A 20,557-nucleotide genomic window follows, 5' to 3' on the forward strand; every position below is an offset into this window, starting at 1 on the left:
CTTAGTGTCACCTACTGGTAGAACGTTTGAATGTTATAGTTAGTAGCGTCCTCTCGTGAACTTAAATAAAACGAATTATGTTTCACCAAAATTTGTTATGTTTTGTAACAGGTTTTTAATTTAATGCGAATTTTACAACGCTACACATATTCATGTTTATACTAAAAATTACATAAAATGATAACTTTCATATCAAATATACATACGCATATAACATGAATATCTATTTATAACAAAATATTTATTGCATATAGTAATTTACGTTTTGGGGGTTGATGTTATTTTATTCATGCATTTAATTTACGTCTTATTTCATCTATATATATAAATTTGTACAGCTATTATATTGTGTTTAGTATATAGTTCTTGGTTATGTAGGTTCGTCATATAATTTTCTTTACATTTGTTTTATTTTTGCTCCTGTGGTTAACGCTAACCTGGTACGAATATTTATGCTTTGTTTATTAACTTGTTGCCATAATTAGTTAAGGGGAATAATTAGGTTATCAATAAGTGGAATAGTACCAGTTATTAATTTATTAAGCTATGTTTGTTTATTATAGTTTTCAGGACTATACTTACCTGTGCTATAAAATTACCTTGTTACTTGATTGTTGTGCTGGGAAACTTGTTAGGGCCTGTGAAACAATTGGTTAGATATGTTTAGAGATAAAACAATTTTAACGTTCAATTTTACATAGGCTCAGTAGTGTTCCACCTACCATACTATGAATGTTGTTAATGATATGCATATTTAATTGTTCTGTGTTGTATTTGAAAATGATCAAACTAATGATCAAAACTTTGTACGTATTCTGACAGAGGTATGTTTGCGGGCTCACACCGCTAGAAACCGGGTTTTGATCCCCGAGGTGAGCAAAGCACAGATGGCCTATTGTGTAACTTTGTGTTTATTTCCAAACAAACCAAAATCTAACATACTAACATTTCCAATTATCTATTACAAGTTATAAATAAATTTAAAGTATTTATTGTTTGATATTTAATTATTTTTAGACGATGTGAATAAGGTTATTGTTGTTTAAACAAAGCCCTATTAAAGTATTTGCTGTATCCACCGCAAGGAATCGCATGTCGAATTTTAGCGTTTTAAATCTACTGACTTATCAATGTCCCAAGACAGAGAACAATGAAAAAAAGCTTGTATGTTTCTTGGTGGTAGTTATTAGTTATTTGATTCACTCTTTATTAATTTAAATTTAAAAATTCTGTGCTATATATTTTATTTGTTGACTAACCTTGTATATATGGTGGTTAAAAGTTATGAGTTACAATCATCATGTAATACAAGTACTTTATTTGATTATTTCGTTTTGCGCAAAGCTACTCGAGAGTTATATTGGCTAGACATCGTCAGTTTTGAGGCTAGTAAAAGGACTCAAGTTAATGATCACCATTCACTTCTCTAAGCAAATAGTGAGATTTGACAGTCAACTCTTCAAACACACCCAAGCCTCCAAAGTGCAGAACGTGTTTATTTTTTAAACTTTTTTAAGGTAACTATGTGGAAGTGTTGGAACCACTACTCGACACCATAGCCACTGGTTTGTGTTCTCTCTGATAGGTAAAGTATCCTTTCACTTGAATGATGTTACAAAGTGTCGACCGAATAAGCAGGACAAGTGCTCTATAATAAACACGTTTTTAAAAATATTGTTTGTTTTGTTATCGTACTTGTTTAGTCATTTCAACTAATAATTTGTCTCCTAAATTATGTCTGTTAGTGGATAGCGTGATACATTTGGGATCTCGCACTTGCTAAAGCCAGAACACTAACACTACAACATGAAACTTTTTTTTTGAGGCATCAGTGAAAGAACTTAGACACAAATTAACTATTGGCATGTTTAAATGTACTTCTTTCTGGGGTCCCCGAAAGTGTCCAGTTTCGAGAGCATATGAAACCAAACTTAAGAGTAAGAAGTATCTTTATTTCTTGCTTTTGAAGTTCATATGTCCTGTGTCTCCCGGTGCCAAAATGGTTTGTCTACGGACGTATACCGCTAGAACTCGTGTTTCGATTCTCGTGATGGTCATAGAACAGATAGCCCATCGTGTAGTTTTCTGTTTAATAACATACAAACATATGTCACGTTTGGTGTAGCCTACAGAGTGTATAATTTGTCTCGTGATTCATGGCATGCGCACGTTTTACTGACGTCATGACAGTACAAGTTATAATGTTAATTGTTCCTTCTGCATCGCTATTTTAGTGTCGGCTGACTGACAGATAACACACTACACGTGCAAGCAGCTAGAACTGAAGAGTCTTTACGTCTCTTTAAATCTGTATTAATTTATTCTAATCCTGCTTAAAATAATTTTAATTTGAGGTGTGCTGGATCACAGCTGAGATCCCAGCTTTGATTCCGTGCTAGTCAGACGTGTTTTTACATTTCTCTTGCTATAATGACGCTGTCATTTCCAGGTCCTGCTGTGCCGTTCCCGCCAACTGTCCCGCCGGTAATCGTCGACGGTCTACCGCCTCACCTTTCGCCTCTTCAAGTTGCCACATTTATTGCGCAGGCTAAGCCTGGCGCTTCCATTGATTCGTCTAGAACGCGTATTCTCCGCCGAGGGGGAATCCTTCTCCAGCCGTCTACGCCTGAAGACTTGTCCTACCTCTGTTCGCCATGGAACTCCCCTATGATTGTTAGTTGTGCACCCACGAAAAGCCCTACTAGCTTATTCACAGTCTTCCTTAAAGGAGTACATCATTCCATCCAACCGAATGAAATTAAATGCGCCGTGGAAACCCAAACCCAGTCAGTGTTATACGCCGTGCACCGAATTTATTCAAAATCCTCCCGTCAAGCTACTAAGTTCATTCGACCAGAACAAAATAATAATTTAACCAAAATTCCTACCTAGATCTGTGCTCAGCTTCCGGTCAGTTACCTCTTTCTTTGTGAACCTGACGATGACTGAAGAAGGTCGAAACGTTGTTCACTCTTCTATGTAAAATATTTTCTCAACCCAAACGAGTCGTTTTTGCATATATATTTCTCAACAAGTTGGTTTCTCGACATCACTGATGATTAACATTGTGTTTTGTATATCACTATAAAGCTCTTTCCTTGCTGGAAGCCCGGCATGGCCAGGTGGGTTAAGGTGTTCGACCTTAACATTCGAAAGAATGTTCACGCGCATGTTCATGAATAAAATAAGTAATGCCCAATTGTACACCCTCAGGGTCCGTTTACTATGTGTGCAAAATTAAGTTTCTAGGTTTTTTCCTATTGGAACTATGGCGGTCACACACAGACACGTCCCTTTTATTTTTACAGACTAACATACAGTTCGTCAAAAATGACATGAAAGGTACTAGAACCCCAACTCCATAGTACACCCTAATCTTACACTTTATAGCTAATTAAAATAAATAAATTTTGCGAAACCAAACTTGAGCAACAACAGTACAATCGAGGTAGTCAAATGTCGGTAAATTCGTTTGTGAGCTAATCAGAATTAAGATAATTCATGAATTGAACTTGTGATGTATTCATACAATATTTATTGGTAAAAATCACTTATAATAACAACTTCTCATACATAGAAAAGCCAGTGCGTTTTGGTAAAACTGCATTTCAACAATAGCTTTGATGTCTTGTTGATTAGCAACAAAAGTATAACTCAATATTGTTGTTTTTCTATGTACTGAAACTATAAAATTAAACGTACAGACAACAAATAAAGTGTTGATAAAAGTGTTTTGTTTCATTAAAGATATTGATGACATAGCAGTAAATAGATTAATTCAGAAATGATTCAGTTTTAAAACTGAATCGATATTTTTACTTTCTTGATAAATTTTATGCACTTGGCTCTGGACTAGATGATCCCACACTGCGTCATTACTTTAGGTTTATTATAACAGCACTCTCTATAGCAATGAGGTTTCAAGGTACCCTCGTCATTGAAATCATAATGGAGAGACAGTAATCGAAATATTCTATCTAATTAAATGCACTTTGGTATTTGTGACTCTTTCTATCTCGAGAAACCAAGCGTGATGTGACACACAGAAGTTTTATATAGGTTAGATATTAATATACTGAAGGACAGACACACTCCCTAAAATTGATATATCTTTGACAGTTCAGGATTTGCGTTTAGCAACTCCATATGCTTTCAGTCTCTCATGGTAAAATTTGCATGTCCAGCCAAGCTCTTCCATTTTGTAACTTCTTCGTACACATTCTTGCTGTGTCAGGTTCATATGGATTTGATTTGTGGTCCTCCATAATCTTCACGTGTCTCAGGACAAAGTAAAGCATATAAAAAAAAGAAACGTGAATTACAGCTTCATAGCGTTAGAAAATATATTTAATAACACATTGTTATTGCCAAATACTAATACCTTGCTTTAGAAGAAATGCTCCAAGAGGGAAATAAAGTTTTCAAAAGAATAACTTGACGCTTCTTCAACCATGAAGAATTTAATTCTGTAATTAATAAAAAAAAAAACGTTTCTCGCGTGTTTTTTTCCTGGATCAGAACCCCGTTATAGAAAAATTCGGTTTTGTATATATATATATTTTTTTACTGAGATAAGAAAATTGTAATTACCTACGTAATAATATTCGCTCAATTTTTATTCAAAAAATGTTTTTTCCGAAAGTGGTTTCAGCAAGAATTGTTTTGTTTTTGAATTTCGTGAAAAGCTACACGAGGGCTATATGCACCAGCCATCCCTAATTTAGCAGTGTAAGACTAGAGAGAAGGTAGCTAGCTAGTCATCACCACCCTCAGCCAACTTTTAGGCTACAGTTTTATCAACGAATAAGAGAATTGATCGTCTTATTATAACGTCCCCACCGCTGAAATGGCGAGCATGTTTAATGCGACGGGGATTCGAACAAAAGTATAACTCAATATTGTTGTTTTTCTATGTACTGAAACTATAAAATTAAACGTACAGACAACAAATAAAGTGTTGATAAAAGTGTTTTGTTTCATTAAAGATATTGATGACATAGCAGTAAATAGATTAATTCAGAAATGATTTAATTTTAAAACTGAATCGATATTTTTACTTTCTTGATAAATTTTATGCACTTGGCTCTGGACTAGATGATCCCACACTGCGTCGTTACTTTAGGTTTATGTGCATCTTTTTAATGAGCCAAACTAGAAAAAAATCACATAGAAAATAATTTGTTCCTTATATTACAAATATAAATAACAGACAGATAGACATGCACGTGGGTATCTTTGTGTGTGACTACCATAGCGCCATGAGGAAAGAACCTAGAAACCCGAAATTTTACATCCATAGAAAGTAAATCTTGAAGTTTTGCATCTTGTGACTGGTTTAGTATTATATATCTACTTTAATATCGATGTTTGTTGAAGTTAAATTTGTATTTAAAAAAGTACATAACTTGTACTATTAAATCTATATTGCAAAACTCTTATATTCAATAAAGTTGCAGAAGATTCTCTAATGTAAGAATCAACATTATATGTGTGTACGTAAACACTAGTGTATCGTCAGTATTGTTGTGCAAGCTGAAATTTTTAGAAACACTCCTCATTTCTATAAATGTAAACAACACAACATGCCAAGAGAGAGTATACATTATTGGTTTGCTATAGTTGGAAGATTTAATTGTGAGTAACGCTTATTAATCAGAAACTTCAGATATTTAACTAGTAAAGTTTAGAGATTTCGAAAATTATAAATCATTTAACTTTGACAGATTCACGTCGGACATTAGTATTTTTACGAAGACATTGTGTAATTTCAGCGGGAAAAATTTTGACGGGTGATTAGTAAAAAGCAAAAAAGAAGAGCTAGCTAGCTCCCTATTAAATGAATTGTACCTACACCAACTCGAAATTAACTCTCTCATCGTAAAACACCAAGAAGGTGTTCCAGACCAGAAAATAGACATGATGTTATTGTAAAACTTTTGTAAATAAATCATTATTTATAATAACCATTACTGTAAATTGTATTGTTGTTCCTACATCAAAATATAAATTATACTAGAAATGAAAAGTGTGTGTATCAATTTTGTTGGCAAGTATCATAAATTTGATACATGTCGAAATTTATTAAACTTTTAAATCTAAATTATCATTTAACTCAGTTTCAGGCTATTTCAAATTGTAATACATAACAACTTTGATATTATTTATCTTATTCACATTTACGTGCGAATCGTTTTATTGAGGCAATCTAGAGAAAGAAAAACAGAAAAAAGTGTTTCTTTATATTACAATATGAACCCTGAGGGCGTGCATCTAGGTATTAGTACTTATTCACGAATGTGTGCGCATTTCTTTAATATGGCGAGCTAGAAAAAAAACACATAGCCGTGTTTTATTTTTCTGTGAAATTAAAATGTTTAAACATTTTATACTCTTCTTTTAAGCTAAAATAAGTTCAAAATACAGGCGGTGAGTGATCTACAATATTAACTTAAAATAACCATAGCAAAGTTGGGTCATTTCACTAGTGTTCAACATTTTCTAAGCTGAAGTCACTGTTTAATACCACCTCGATAACAATACCAAAAAATGTTTGACAAAACATTTATATGTGAATTTCTCTGCTGGTCTACAGTAACCACTTTTTACAGAAATGATGTGTAAATAGTTCTTTAAAAGAATACTGAGACCTACGAAATTATTCTATTTACTAGGTCTCATTAGCATTTTCTTGCATTGTGTTATTCAAAGATTTTGTATTTTGACTTGGCAACATATCTGTATTTTGTATATGATAGGCTGTTGTCTATAAACTAAAGCTTACACCATAAAACTACAATCCAGTCCTCTGTGCAGTTGCATTTTAACAACGACAACAGAACTGCCGATAGTCTATAAATTACTAACTTCTCAAACTTTGTATTTTGTATATGTTTTTTAAAAAGATTAACAATGATTACTCTATTTAATCTAGAATTACATTCTTTTTAGTCCGGGAAAAGATTAACAGAGTGTATTATCTTAGTAACTTTTGTAATGTGTTGCGCTGACAAGAATTCCTGATATAACTAATACGATGTATTCGAGTTGAACTGATCCAGTGTTAGGTTCAAAATTCTTCATCGTCGATGGTGCTGCAAAACGACTCGTACGGCAATGATTTTTATTTGAACCTATACACGCTGCATAAGCCATGGCGTGAGCAATGTAATTCTGCTCATGAACCCCATGAAATAAGTGAGACATAGGCCCATTAGCATAGATAGCTACATCCTCTCCTCCGTGAGTCTCGTCTTTTCTCGGCACTCCAGCGAGTTGAACATAATTGTCGGCAGCTATGAGGAAAAAAAAATTAAGTAACTTTATGATGCCATAAAGGACACTGGACGCGTGTAAACATGATAAAAATGTAACATAAACTTAAGAACAGTGGAATAGTAAAATAATGAGACTTTTTGTATTAGAAAATGAAGGCATAATAAACATATAGGTAAGTACATTGAGTCTTTGTTAGTGGGATTGACCATCACATTATAATGCTCCCATGTCTGAAAGGGCGAGCATGTTTGGTGTGACGAAGATTCAAACCCGCGACCCTCAGATTACAAGTCGAACGCCTTAACCCACCTGACCTTGCCGGGTCATCGTACATTGAGTGACAATATTTATCTCAAACAGTTTTTCTTGATAATAAATTTGCAGCGAAGGAAAACAATGCTATATTTAACGCGTATCTTTAGGAAGATAATTTTAGGGTCATGGGCTCAATTCGTATCGCCGAACATGTTCACTCTTTTAGTCGTGGGAGGACGTTATAATGTGATAGTCGATTCCCGTATTCGATCAGAGAAGCTAAAGACTTGTTGGTGAGAGGCGTTGATCTGTTTACTTCCCTCAAGAGCAGATAGTTCTCGAGTGGCTTTACGCAATATTCAACAAAAGAACGACAAGCAAAAACTCCATGTTTAATAATTGTAACAAGTGGATAACGAAGTATATTGATTGATGTATGACTTTTTTCATACGACGTAACAAGTATATATATATATATATATATGTTTAATACTGACGTTTAATTACTATTCATTAGGAAATCCTACTCTATCGATGAAAAGTTTCCTCGAAGGTCAAGGCATTATCGATGACACTAAATGTTGTCATTGTTACTCATAATAGGTTTTATTTTGCAGTTATTTATGTTAACTTTTTAGCACATATGAAAGTCTTCCACCACAATGCTAAACTCAGCTTTTAAAGTCCCTAGCATTGTTAGGACGCTCGATGAAGGTAGCAGGTTCGAATCCCAATCACATAAAACATCTTCACCCTTTCAGCCGTGGAGACTTTATTATGTGACGGTCAATCCCACTGGTTGTTGGTAAATGAGTAGCCCAAAAGTTAGCGGTGGGTGGTATTGACTAGCTGTTTTCCCTCTAGTCTTACACTGCTAATTTAGGGATGGCTAAATTAGCCGTCACTAAACAAACAAATCAGCTTTTAAACCAATCACGCTTTAATTTTTGATCTGAAACTATTGGGCACCTGGAGGCACAAGTTCAAGGTCACATGAATAAAAACAAAACAAGAAACTGATAATTTTGTTGATAGAGGTAGCAAATGTAATTTAAAACGCCGGTAATTTTAACTTCAATAGTTTCTTCATCGATAGTTTAGGAATAGCGCGTCATTTTATCATATTTCGGTTATACTTTCTTGGTAGGTTGAGGTAAATTTATTAAGGAATTAATTAATCGTTTGCCCGGGGTGTTCGAGGTTGTTGTTTTGAATTAAGCACAAAACTACACAATAGGATATCTGTGATCTGCCCACTACGGATATCAAAATTCGATTTTCAGCGTTGTAAGTATGCAGACATAACGATATGCCACTGGGGCGCAGGGTGTTCGAAGATTTGCAATCCTCCATCACTTAGCTTGTGACTGAAGTTGAATTAATTAAGCTAATAAAAATAAAACAAATAATAATAATTTTGATAAGTCAGATAATACTGATAACGTGCAGCATTCTGTTTCCACATTATTTGTAAGGTTAATATTATTGTAAATTACTCCGTAGGTGTGTGTGATGGAGGTGGAGATGAGAACTTTAAGTTGCAAACTGATTAATGGATTTACTTCACTTTTAACTGACTATTCAATTGATTAGATACCAATGTTAGATTCTAGTGAGCTCTTGGACTAATTTCTTTAATTCAAATTTTATCTTCTTCTTTCACTATCAGCACGTTTACATAGTTTGACACGTTTCTAGCAAACCAAATGATGTTCACTTGGGCCACAATTCTGACTTATTTATTTTGCCCCGCCTTCTTAGTGGTGTAGCGGTAAGTCTGCGAACGTAAAACGATAGAAACTGGGTTTTGAATACATGGTGGGAATTTCACAGATAGCGCAATGTGTAACTTAGTGCTTAACTATCAACAAACAAATTAATTTATTTCTTACTTGTATCAACACCAGTTAAGTTGAGCCTCTTGCCATCTTCTGTTCCTCTGAATCCTCGACCATTAGTATACATCAAAGTGGTGTATGGCATGTGATCTACATCCGAAATATCTGCCAGTCCTAGGATAGGATTCCCTCGTGCCGGGTAACCGTTAATTGTTAAAACATGAGAGTGATCGGCAGTTACAACAATTAAAGTGTCCTCTTGATTGGTCAGATGTAAAGCCCTCTCCACTGCTTTTTCGAATGCGAGTGTGTCTTCCAAAGCCTTCTTTGCAATGCTCTCATGATGGGCGTGGTCAATTCTGCCACCTGCAAAATAAAATACAACAACAAAGGTAATGTAAACCTCAGTAATATTTTGTGTAAAGACATTTTCAAATGAAAATAATATACATGTATTTAACAAAAAGGATATAAATATATATTTCGTAAACAGCAAATAAAGTTCCTTTTAGAAAATTTATACGGAAGGCTTAGGACCTTTAGAGATAAAAAAAATGATAACCGTTCCAAGTTTTAGTCCACTGTTTATATTAAGATGTGAGTTCCCTGTTGTTGAGCTTTCGGTTGTTTACTGTCAGTCGAAGTTGGTAGCCCAAACCTGTTTTGTGTCAACTTTGAAAACACGAGATAAAAACAATAACAGAAACTAGTCTAACATGTCTGATTTTATTCTCTTCGACACGAAACCGGTTGTACGACTTATTCGCCTTGTTGTGGAAGGGTAGATATCTAAGAACTATTAGAATCGCAATGCGTTAGGTTAAGACTTGAGACGTTTGAAATACCCATACTTAAATGTAAAACGTTGATGTTAATCGTACATACTATATATATTTAAGGAACACACAATACTTTAAAAATATCCGCCTAAAAACCAAAACCCTTTAAATCTTAATTCTGAACCGTTTTATATGTTAACCATCATTAGAAAACTGTTTAGATTCACTATATCCTGTTTATACTTTCTTTGATACTAGTGGAGAACAAGCAAATTTTATTTTAAGTACTTCACAAACAACTCTAACTTAATTTTAAGAAGTTTAGTGGCTATAATTAAAATTGAGTACACAAGCAACACAAATTCGTAACCATATGACTATCCTTAGCCATGCTTTTGCATACTTAATACGTTCCAGAACATAAGATATTCCTTATTAGTCGTCAGTTAAGAACACTGAAACTAATGTTGAATAAATGTTTGCAAGGACAGTGTATATTGCTGCTAGAAACTACCAAAGCTTCAACCTTCATCAATTGAATATATTCGGGCAGAACTTTTATTTTCTTTTTGTATATAAGTGGTTACGGAATTGAATGTGACAGATTAACCTACAAAAATCACTTTGTTAACAGGTTCGTTGTGTTTTTGTGGAATTTGTTTAAAATTTGCTACAAAATAGGAACATTACTAAAAGACATCAACACAGTAAATAAATGAAGTACAAAGGAGCATTAATACCAGGATAAATAAAACAGAACTTAAAATGTAAGAGACAAACCAGTCACACCTCTGTCCTCAAGCACCATGAACAGTGAAATATAGTATAGGAGAACCATTCGATTTACATCTGCTACTGCAGCTCCTGTATCATCTATGATCACAGGGTTTCAAATGTTCCTCAGAGCTGCTATACAGTCCGGAAGTTTATGGACTCTAGTGTCCGTCTAGAAGATAAAGGATTATGGTGCAGTACCACTCTGTGAAAGCAATTGATGGTTTTGTTTTTGTTGCTGTACTATTTATAGCTCTGGATACAAATGCGATAACCAACAAGTGAGTTTATCATCATTTGAAATTGTGTTATAAAGTAACTAAATCAGCTAGTGTGGACTATGAAGAAAAGGAGATACAGAATTATTTAAAACTCTAGATACAACTGTGGTAACCAACAATGTATCGAACATTTCTATATACGCTGGACTTGTTTTGATGTATTATTTTAAATCAAGCCAACAAGCCACACTTATAAGAAACGAATCTAGTCCAACGATAAAAACTGAATCTTTAAACCCACGTATTTATAATGATGATGTTTAAACCTATGTATTTAAAATAATTACCTTTAAACTTACTGAGTTTAATAACTTGCAAATTCCAGTATTTATAATAGCGATTTAATATTCTGTATTTATAACTATGATCTATAAACCCATGTACTTGTTATGATGTTTAAACATATTTATTTAAAGTAATTATTTGTAAACTCGTGTATCTATAACAATAATCTGTATACATGTGCTTTTTTAACGTTTAACTATAAAAAACATTAGTATATTGTTCATGTACAACAGCAGTGTTTCTCATATAAGATGGTCTTCAGCATATTTCATTTCATAGAAACAAGTCATGAATAAATTTACTTACATTTCATACAAACAAGATTAAGTCTTTATTAATTTTACTAACATTATGGGTGAACTAAGAATTAATGAAAAGTAACTTCTCAGTAAGTCTAAGAATACATTTATAAGACTGATGAGTATAATCAGTTTTATGGATACGATATATGTAGTGTACACTAGCTATTTTGTGTATTGAAATGTTTAATGTTCCACTCAGATATTTTGTAAACGCTTTCCTTAACTTTCAAAACAAATGTGAAAAGGTACTTGGATGATTTGAATAATTCTCACGATATTAATGTTTTATTAACGGTTTAAGTGGGATTAACACAAATATGCGTTGAAATAATTAACAGGTCTTTATTATTGTTTTCATAATTCTAAAACTAGAGAATAGGTTTAGGTATTAATTAATAGAATAGGTATTAATTAAAAGGTTGTCTTCATCCAGGTGGTATAATAACAGCATGTGTATACAACAACACAGTAAAGTGTTGTGTAATTTAAAATATTTCCACTATTTACGTTTTCTACTTAAATAAGCGACTATACTTATACTGACCTTCAACCAACAAAAAGAAGCCATTTGGGTTCTTCTGTAAAATTTTTATAGCTTTTTCCGTCATTTCTGCAATAGATGGCTCTCCGTTATCTTCTTTGTTTCGTTCTATTTCATACTGCATGTGACTGTATTCAAATAAACCTGCAAAAAAAGATAAAAATTGGTTTGCTTTGTTCTGATTTTCGCGGAAAGTAACACAAGGGCTATCTGCGCTATTCATAACTAATGTAGCAGTGTAAGACTAGAGAGAAGTCAGCTGGCTTTTTATTATCAACCACCAATTCTTGGGAAACACTTTTACGAACGAATAATGGGATTGATGGTAACATCATAATGCCCCCACCGCTGGAAGGGCAATTATGTTTGGTGTGAAGGGGACTCGAACCCGCGATCCTCGGATCACTAGTCAAGGGCGCCCTAACCACCTGGCTATGCGTTAAGTGTTAATGACCGCATTCATCTATTTAATTTTTATATATAGTGATAACAGCGTGTACTTGTATGTATTCGCATCGGCACAGCGCTGATAACCTATTTTGAAACTTTGTGAACTATATTTAGAAGTGTCAGTTCAACACTCACCCAACAAGTAGTCAGTGTGGTCCGTATCGACTTTTTTGAAATCCTTCAGGTTGGTGACATATACAGCTGTACGGTTACGGTCTTCCTTGTCTTTAGCCCATTTTGATACTAAGTCCTTGCCATCTTTTCGTAACCCATATTTTTGAACTTCTTGGTCAAATAACGTGGTCGAAAGGAAGTGACGTCTTCCGCCACCTAGAATTACCTGTAATATTTTTAAATAAAGTTAACATATTGTTTAACTAATTCTAAAATTAGGCTCAAGGTGTAGACTATGCCTTAAAAACAGGTGGTGTGTTATCTACCGCCGAGTATCACTTACAATGTTCCAGATAACTTCAGCAAACTCAGTGATGTCGAGAAAACCCACGTGTAGAGAAATATATATGTAAAAACGGCTCGTTTGGGTTGAGAAAATATTTTACATAGAAGAGCGAACAACGTTTCGACCTTCTTCGGTCATCGTCAGGTTCATAAAGAAAGAAATACCTCTTTTTTACATATAAACTTCAGCAAACTGCTTCACGATGAAACAAATAAAACAGGAGTGTTTACAACACGTATCGCAACTTAAAGCAACAAACGGGAACATAGATCTTACTAACATTCAAGAACACTAGATCGCTGATTACCCGTTTTTTTAGGCATAGTAAAGTTAACTGAAATCAGGTAATAATAAATACATAATTGGTGTTAGAAAAAACCCATAAATATTGCTCTATTATTTCTTACCTCAAAACATAATTCTTACCGTAAGAGTCGTTGTTCGTGGAAGTTTAAACATAAATAGCACCTAGACTGGACAGTTGTGTCCGGGCCAGACTTTTGAGTAATGGTATTTTCCGACAGGCCTCATCGGCATCAGATTTGGAGGTTTAGTGTAGTTGATATAATATATTATTCATTACTTTTACTCACAATTTCAAAGTCCTACATTTCTTATTTATTATATATGACATTTGATTATTAAGTAAAGCATTTTTGAATATTTTTTCTAAAGGATTGTTTGTTTTGTTTCTTTGCTGCTCGAGGGCTATCTGCGCTGGCAGTCCATAATTTAGCAGTGTAAGACTAGAAGGAAAGCAGCTAGTCCTCACCACCCACCGCCAACTCTTGGACTACTCCTTTATCAACGAATAGTGGGATTGACCGTCACATTATAACGGCCACACGGCTGAAAGAGCAAGCATGTTTGGTGCGTCGGAGATTCGAACCTGAGACCCTCAACTTACGAGTCGAGTGTCTTAATTATCTGGCCATGCCGGGCCTTTCCAAAGGAAATGCCATTTCGACACAACATGTTGCGTTTCAGTATATATTATGTTTTATATGTGTTATTCAACTTGCCTTAAAACCTTTTAACATAGAAAAACGTATGATGTTTGAAAATGCAATAGCAACAAACATACAATGATGTGAAAAAGTTAGGACACCCTATGAAAGCCTGTGTATTTTTGTAACATTTTTGGATACATAGATATTTAATCTCAATTATAACAATACTGAGAGATTATAGGAATATAACTAAACAATTAAAACTGAAGAAAAGACTCTTCAAGATCTTCTGTAAATGTAATTCTACAAAAATGCGTATTCTAACTGAGGAAAACGTTAGAACACCCTACCCCCTAATAGCTAGTGTTACCCCCTTTGACTTAAATAACTGCAGTGAGACGCTTTTTGTAGCCATCTACCAGTTTCTGACATCTGTGTGAAGAAAGTTTGCCCCACTCCTCAATGCAGAATTTTTTTAGCTGTGAGATGTTTGAGGGGTTTCTTGCATGTACAGCCCGTTTTAAGTCACCCCACAGCATCTCAATGGGATTAAGATCTGGGCTTTGACTCGGCCGTTCCAGAACTCTCCATTTCTTAGTTTTTAACCAGTCATTGGTGGATTTACTGGTATGTTTTGGGTCATTATCGTGTTGCAGGGTCCAGTTCTGCTTCAGCTTTAATTTTCGTACAGATGGTCTCACATGATCCTCAAGCACCCTCTGATACACAGTAGAATTCATGATGGATTCTATGATTGTAAGCTGTCCAGGTCCTGCTGCAGCAAAGCAGCTGCAAACCATGACACTTCCACCTCCATGCTTCACAGTTGGTATGAGGTTCTTTTCCTGGAATGCTGTATTTGGTTTACGCCAAAAATGTCCTCTGATTTGGTGTCCAAATAATTCAATTTTGGACTCATCTGTTCAAAGAACATTATTCCAGAAGTCCTGGTCTTTGTCTACATTCTCTCTGGCAAACTTCAGTTTGGCCTTGATGTTTCTCCTTGCACACCTCCCATGCAAGTTAAACTTCTTCAGTCTCTTTCTGATTGTAGAGGCATGCACTTTCACATCAACAGTAGCCGGAGTCTGCTGTAGGTCCCGTGATGACATGTTAGGGTGTTTTGGAGACCTCTTTTAGCATCTTGCGATTTGCTCTCGGGGTGAACTTGCTTGGACGACCAGACCTGGGCATGTTGGCAGTTGTTTTGAAAGCCCTCCACTTGTTGACTATTTTCCGGACAGTGGAATAGTTGATTTTAAAACCTTTTGTGATCTTTTTAAATCCCTTACCAGACTCACAAGCTGCTGCAATTTTCTTTCTGAAGGCCTCAGACAGCTCTTTTGCTCTCACCATGGTGCTCACTCTCACTTCAACAGTCAGGAACACACCAAACTAAATGTCTGAGATTTAAATAGGGCAAGCCTCATTCAAAATGCTGAGTAACGATCTTCTAATCATGTGCACCTGGTGTGATACATCTGTGTGTGAGTTGAGCCATTTTAAGTGGGAATAAATGTGGGGGTGTCCTAACTTTTTCCTCAGTTAGAATATGCATTTTTGTAGAATTACATTTATAGAAGATCTTGAAAAGTCTTTTCTTCAGTTTAAACAGTTTAGTTATATTCCTATAATCTCTCAGTATTGTTAAAATGTTACAAAAATACACAGGCGTTCATAGGGTGTCCTAACTTTTACACATGACTGTAGCCATAGACCCTTGGTGCTTGAAGAGAAAGTAAAAGCGTAAGGGAAACAAACATTAATAACGCGGTTCCATAACTTTTCGGAAATAATTGTTACAATCAATCGTTACTAAACAATAACAATAAACTCAACTCTTAAAGCATAAAAAATAATTTACTTATTTGCCTAGGGATAATATAAACTAGGACAAATTAAATGATATAGTTTTCAATCCTTTATGCTTATTTGGTATCTATGTATTTGATTCCAGGCAAAAGTAAATATCTTATCAAAACCTTTGCTAAATTTTCAAATATTTCGACATTTCTTGTCTTTGTTTATAGATTTAGTGGCTCTTTTTCGTGGAACTACTACCTAATACCGTGATAATACTGTGTACACACTCTGTAAGGCCTGGCATGGCCATGTGGTTAAGGCACTCGACACGTAATCCGAGGGTCGCGGGCTCGAATACCCGTTGCACCAAACATGCCTGCCATTTCAGCCGTGGAAGCGTTGTAATGTGACGGTCAATTCCACTATTCGTTGGTAAAAGAGTAGCGTGAAAATTGGCGGTGGGTGGTGATGACTAGCTGCCTTCCCTCTAGCCTTAAACTGCTAAATTAGGGACGTCTAACGCAGATAGCTCTCGTGTAGCTTTGCCAGAAATTCAAAAATAAACAATCACTCTGTAAATTATCGGAAATTCGAGATGTGTGATATACGTAACTTAGTCACAAATACGGAAAGAACCATTATGGTGAAAATGTTCAATTAATTTTAGTTCCATTACTTTGTTACCCAATAAAATTGATTTAAGTTACTGTCCTGTTCTTCCAACCATTATTAGACATTAGAAGTGTGGTGATTTGTTGACTGAGCTAGCTAGGAAAGCCGCCATATTCTTCCAGTTAAACTGGGATCCTTGACTGTGTTAGCCAATAAGACCGGTTAAAGTTAATGCTGTTATTTTCCTACCAATATCAGACGTTAGAAGCTTGGTAGATTGTTATCCTTTAGGTTAAAAATGGATAACTGTGGGATGGACTAAAAGCAATGTTGTCAGAACATTTAAGTAGGATCAAGTGCTTTACATGATTTACCTGCATACGTTTACTCTGATAGTACCGTTAAAGATAACTTTACAGGCTGTACTTCACGCTTCCATCCATTAATCGCCCACAGTTTATATGTTCAACATAAATGAAGGTGTACTTCCCTACTTGTACTATTTTGGGTTGGAATGTGACAGCTTTTGTACAACCTTTATATTTATAGTCAGAGATATTCGAATTTTTACTATTAGTGAAAGAACTCGTCAAATGAGTCACAGTTTGAGGATTATTATAGTCATAAAAGCCAACTGTCGGTTAATCAGTCAATCAGCTGGTCATGCTCGATTTCTCAGAATTTTGTGAGTGACATGAGTCCAGTTCCACTTTTCTCTCCTAAATATACTTCCACTTTCGATTGCTCGTTCCCATTTTAGTTGAATTCAATCGCTAACACGGGTGTAAGTAACTCCTAAATTTCGGTACTTTTTTTGATATATAAAAACCTGCCAACAAGAGAGTTTTTATACCAAGGATTTACTCAGCTCTGAGTGAAATTAGTTTGCCATTTGTTACGTAAGGAAGTTTTGTACGATGATGGAGTATTTATAAGAAATGTAATACTAAGAGAACTTTTGCAAAAATGCAATTGATGTGATAAGGAGATAATTGTAATCAATGAATGCTGGGACTCAGAGCCATTCTATTAACCACTATCGGCTAAAAAAATAGTATATATAGAAATATGCAAATTAACAATTTTTAGAAAAATAGATAGCACTTACATGCATACTAGCGATTTGCTTATAACTTACATGGTTAAAGTAATGAAAGTGTCATGTTAATCACTACACCAAATAAGATCTATATGTTTGTTTTTTTGTAAGAGTAACTTCAACTGGTACATTAACTAATATATTCAAAGCTCTAATAAGGTAAAACAAACACACGGGTATATACCTATATTTCACATTATATCATCATTTTCTTTTCTAATCGCTTCATTCAAATGAGTTACAACGTTTAGTTACGTACGTTTATGTTACGTCCTGGCTCGTTTTCTACTAACTGTCGGGCAATGTCCTTGCATCTGGAGGCCTCTTCTGGTTTGTTCTCGTCAGATTCCCAGTTACGAAAAGGAGTGTGAGCATAGGCCGCTGCTGGAGTGGCATGAGTCACCCTGGCGGTCGTTATGATACCAGTGTCTTTACCTGAAGACAACATGACGTACTATTAGTCTACAATATAATATTAACAATTTGCAAAGCAACGTAAAGCATAATTATATGATTTAGTCTTAGCTTGTTAATTTTGTTTGGTTTGTTTTGAATTTCGCGCAAAGCTACATGAAGACTATCTGCACTAGCCGTCCATAATTTAGCAGTATAAGACTAGAAGACAACTAGTCATCACCACCTACCGCCAACACTTGTGTTACTTTTTTACCAACGAATAGTGGAATTTATTGTAACATTATAACTCACCCACGGCTGAAAGGGCGAGCATGTTTGGTGTGACGGAAATTCGAAACCTCGACCCTCAGCTTACGAGTCGAGTGCCTTAGCCACCTGGCCATGCCGGACCTAGGTTGTTAATCAAAAGGACGTCTTTTGTACAAAGGTTACGAATATAATTTGTATTAGTTAGCGCATGAAAACAACGCCACACTCCTCTTATGCTATAGTTCAAGTGACGTCATCTGTCCATCTTACCCACATGTGCACAATCATTCAAGCGAGTCTGTATTTTATGGAAAACAGCGAAGATAGTTTTTACGAATTTTAAGAAAGAAGCTGAAACTGAGCTTGAGAAAGTTATACAACGTTACTGTTAACAAGAAAATGTTTAAACAATTCCCAAAGTTTATAAATTCGCAAGGATTGGTACACCAATCCGTCCAAGATCGCTATCATCTTACACTGACCTCTAGCTTTGTGTTCTTAAAAATTTATTAGTGAATTCACGCTAAAGACCAGTTTTATGTTTGCTGAATGAAGATAAAAAAACAAGTATTATCTTGAAACGCCTATATGATTGCGTTTTAAAAGATTATACAAGTACAAGCAAAATATATGCTTCTTTATCTAAATATATCTTTTCCCAAGGTGTAAAATAGGCTCTCAAAGAATCAAGTTTTGTTTTCAATATCACAATCTACAATCAGGCTTACGGTGTGGCTATGGATTAAATTTAAAAATTATGACTTGTAAGTCATAATTCTTATAAGTCTTGTATAATAATATTAATAGTCTAGCGACGAATCAAATTTAGGAACGTTGACATTACCATATGATGATGTAGTTATAATCCTTCTTTAGCTATGTTTCTTGTATGTTCATAGTAAAATGGTTGAATGAATGAAAATCATAGCAAGTTAATGATACTTTAGTAAATGACTATTTACCTGATTTAAAAACCGTCTTAACAATAAACATCAAAGTACTGATTACATCAGGTATAGAAACTTAGTCTTCGGCATAATTCCTTCGTACAATACTAAGAAGCTTTGTAAGGTTATAAAATTAGGCTAACTGTACAGACGACAGCTAAGGTGTTTCACGTAGCATATACATTGGCAAAGATAATTTGGTATATCAAACTGGCGAAAAATATTTAATGACATAATCAAGAAGAAAAGTACCCTAAAACCTATAATGGAAAGAATACATTGATTAGTCATTTATGTAGTCCTAAATCAATCCAAACATTAAGCCAAAAATGACAAAATATGCCTTCTGTACTTTGAAACTAATTCAAGAAGTATTTAATTTTAAACATAAGAAAAAATAAAAATTTAATGAAATCTAGCTGTCCCTAGTTTAGCATTGATATACTAGAGGAAAGTTAACTAGTCTACACCACCCACAGCCAGCTATTGGGATACTCTTTACCAATGAAAAGTAGCATTGACTATCACATTATAATGCCCTCATGGCTTAAGGGGCGGGCCCGGCATGGCCAGGTGTTTAAGGCACTCGACTCGTAATCCAAGAGTTGCGGGTTTGAATTCTCGTCACACCAAACATGCTCGCCCTTTCAGCCGTGGAGGTGTTATAATGTGCGGTCAATCCCACTATTCGTTGGTAAAATAGTAGCCCAAAGGTTGACGGTGGGTGGTGATGACTAGTCATACACTGCTAAATTAGGGACGGCTAGCGCAGATAGTTCTTGTGCAGCTTTGCGCGAAATTCAAAACAAACCAAACCAAACTTAAAGGATCATAAACATACATGGAGCATAGCTAAAGAGGGCTCATAACTCCATCATAATATAGCAGTGTTAAATTTTAACATTCCTAAATTTGATCGATATAAAAGCCATCAGAAATATTATAGAAGATTTTATTAATGTCCTGATTCTTATATTTAATTTATAGCCACACCATCAACCTGATTGTACAATATTTTATTGAAGTCCTAATCAATCAAAGAGATAATGCTAGGCCTCTATAAATAGAAATATAATAGATTACTATTTATATAAACGCTTAAAAATAGCAGTTGTTTGCTGTTATTTTACAGACGTTAACAAATGCGTTACACATGAATATACTTACAGACGTCCACAGATTTGTAGTGGTGTAAACTTACTAGTATAAAGCGGTGAATGTTAGAAACAACAACCAACAT

General features: G+C 34.8%; 1 protein-coding gene across 1 annotated transcript in view; it reads right to left on the bottom strand.

Annotated features, from left to right (window-relative positions):
• Positions 1 to 6,155: 6,155 nt before the first annotated feature.
• LOC143230489 (alkaline phosphatase-like) overlaps positions 6,156 to 20,557 on the bottom strand; it is a 38,781-nt gene continuing 24,379 nt past the window's right edge. The window contains exons 4-8 of the mRNA XM_076464165.1: positions 17,964 to 18,139; positions 12,916 to 13,120; positions 12,334 to 12,474; positions 9,423 to 9,734; positions 6,156 to 7,292 (exon numbers count right to left, since the gene is read on the bottom strand). Of these exons, the coding sequence (XP_076320280.1) occupies positions 6,979 to 7,292; positions 9,423 to 9,734; positions 12,334 to 12,474; positions 12,916 to 13,120; positions 17,964 to 18,139 (1,148 nt within the window). The 3' untranslated portion in view covers positions 6,156 to 6,978. The remainder of the gene's footprint in view (positions 7,293 to 9,422; positions 9,735 to 12,333; positions 12,475 to 12,915; positions 13,121 to 17,963; positions 18,140 to 20,557) is intronic.

Source organism: Tachypleus tridentatus, chromosome 10 (assembly GCF_004210375.1).
Source record: "Tachypleus tridentatus isolate NWPU-2018 chromosome 10, ASM421037v1, whole genome shotgun sequence".
NCBI lineage: Eukaryota > Metazoa > Arthropoda > Merostomata > Xiphosura > Limulidae > Tachypleus > Tachypleus tridentatus.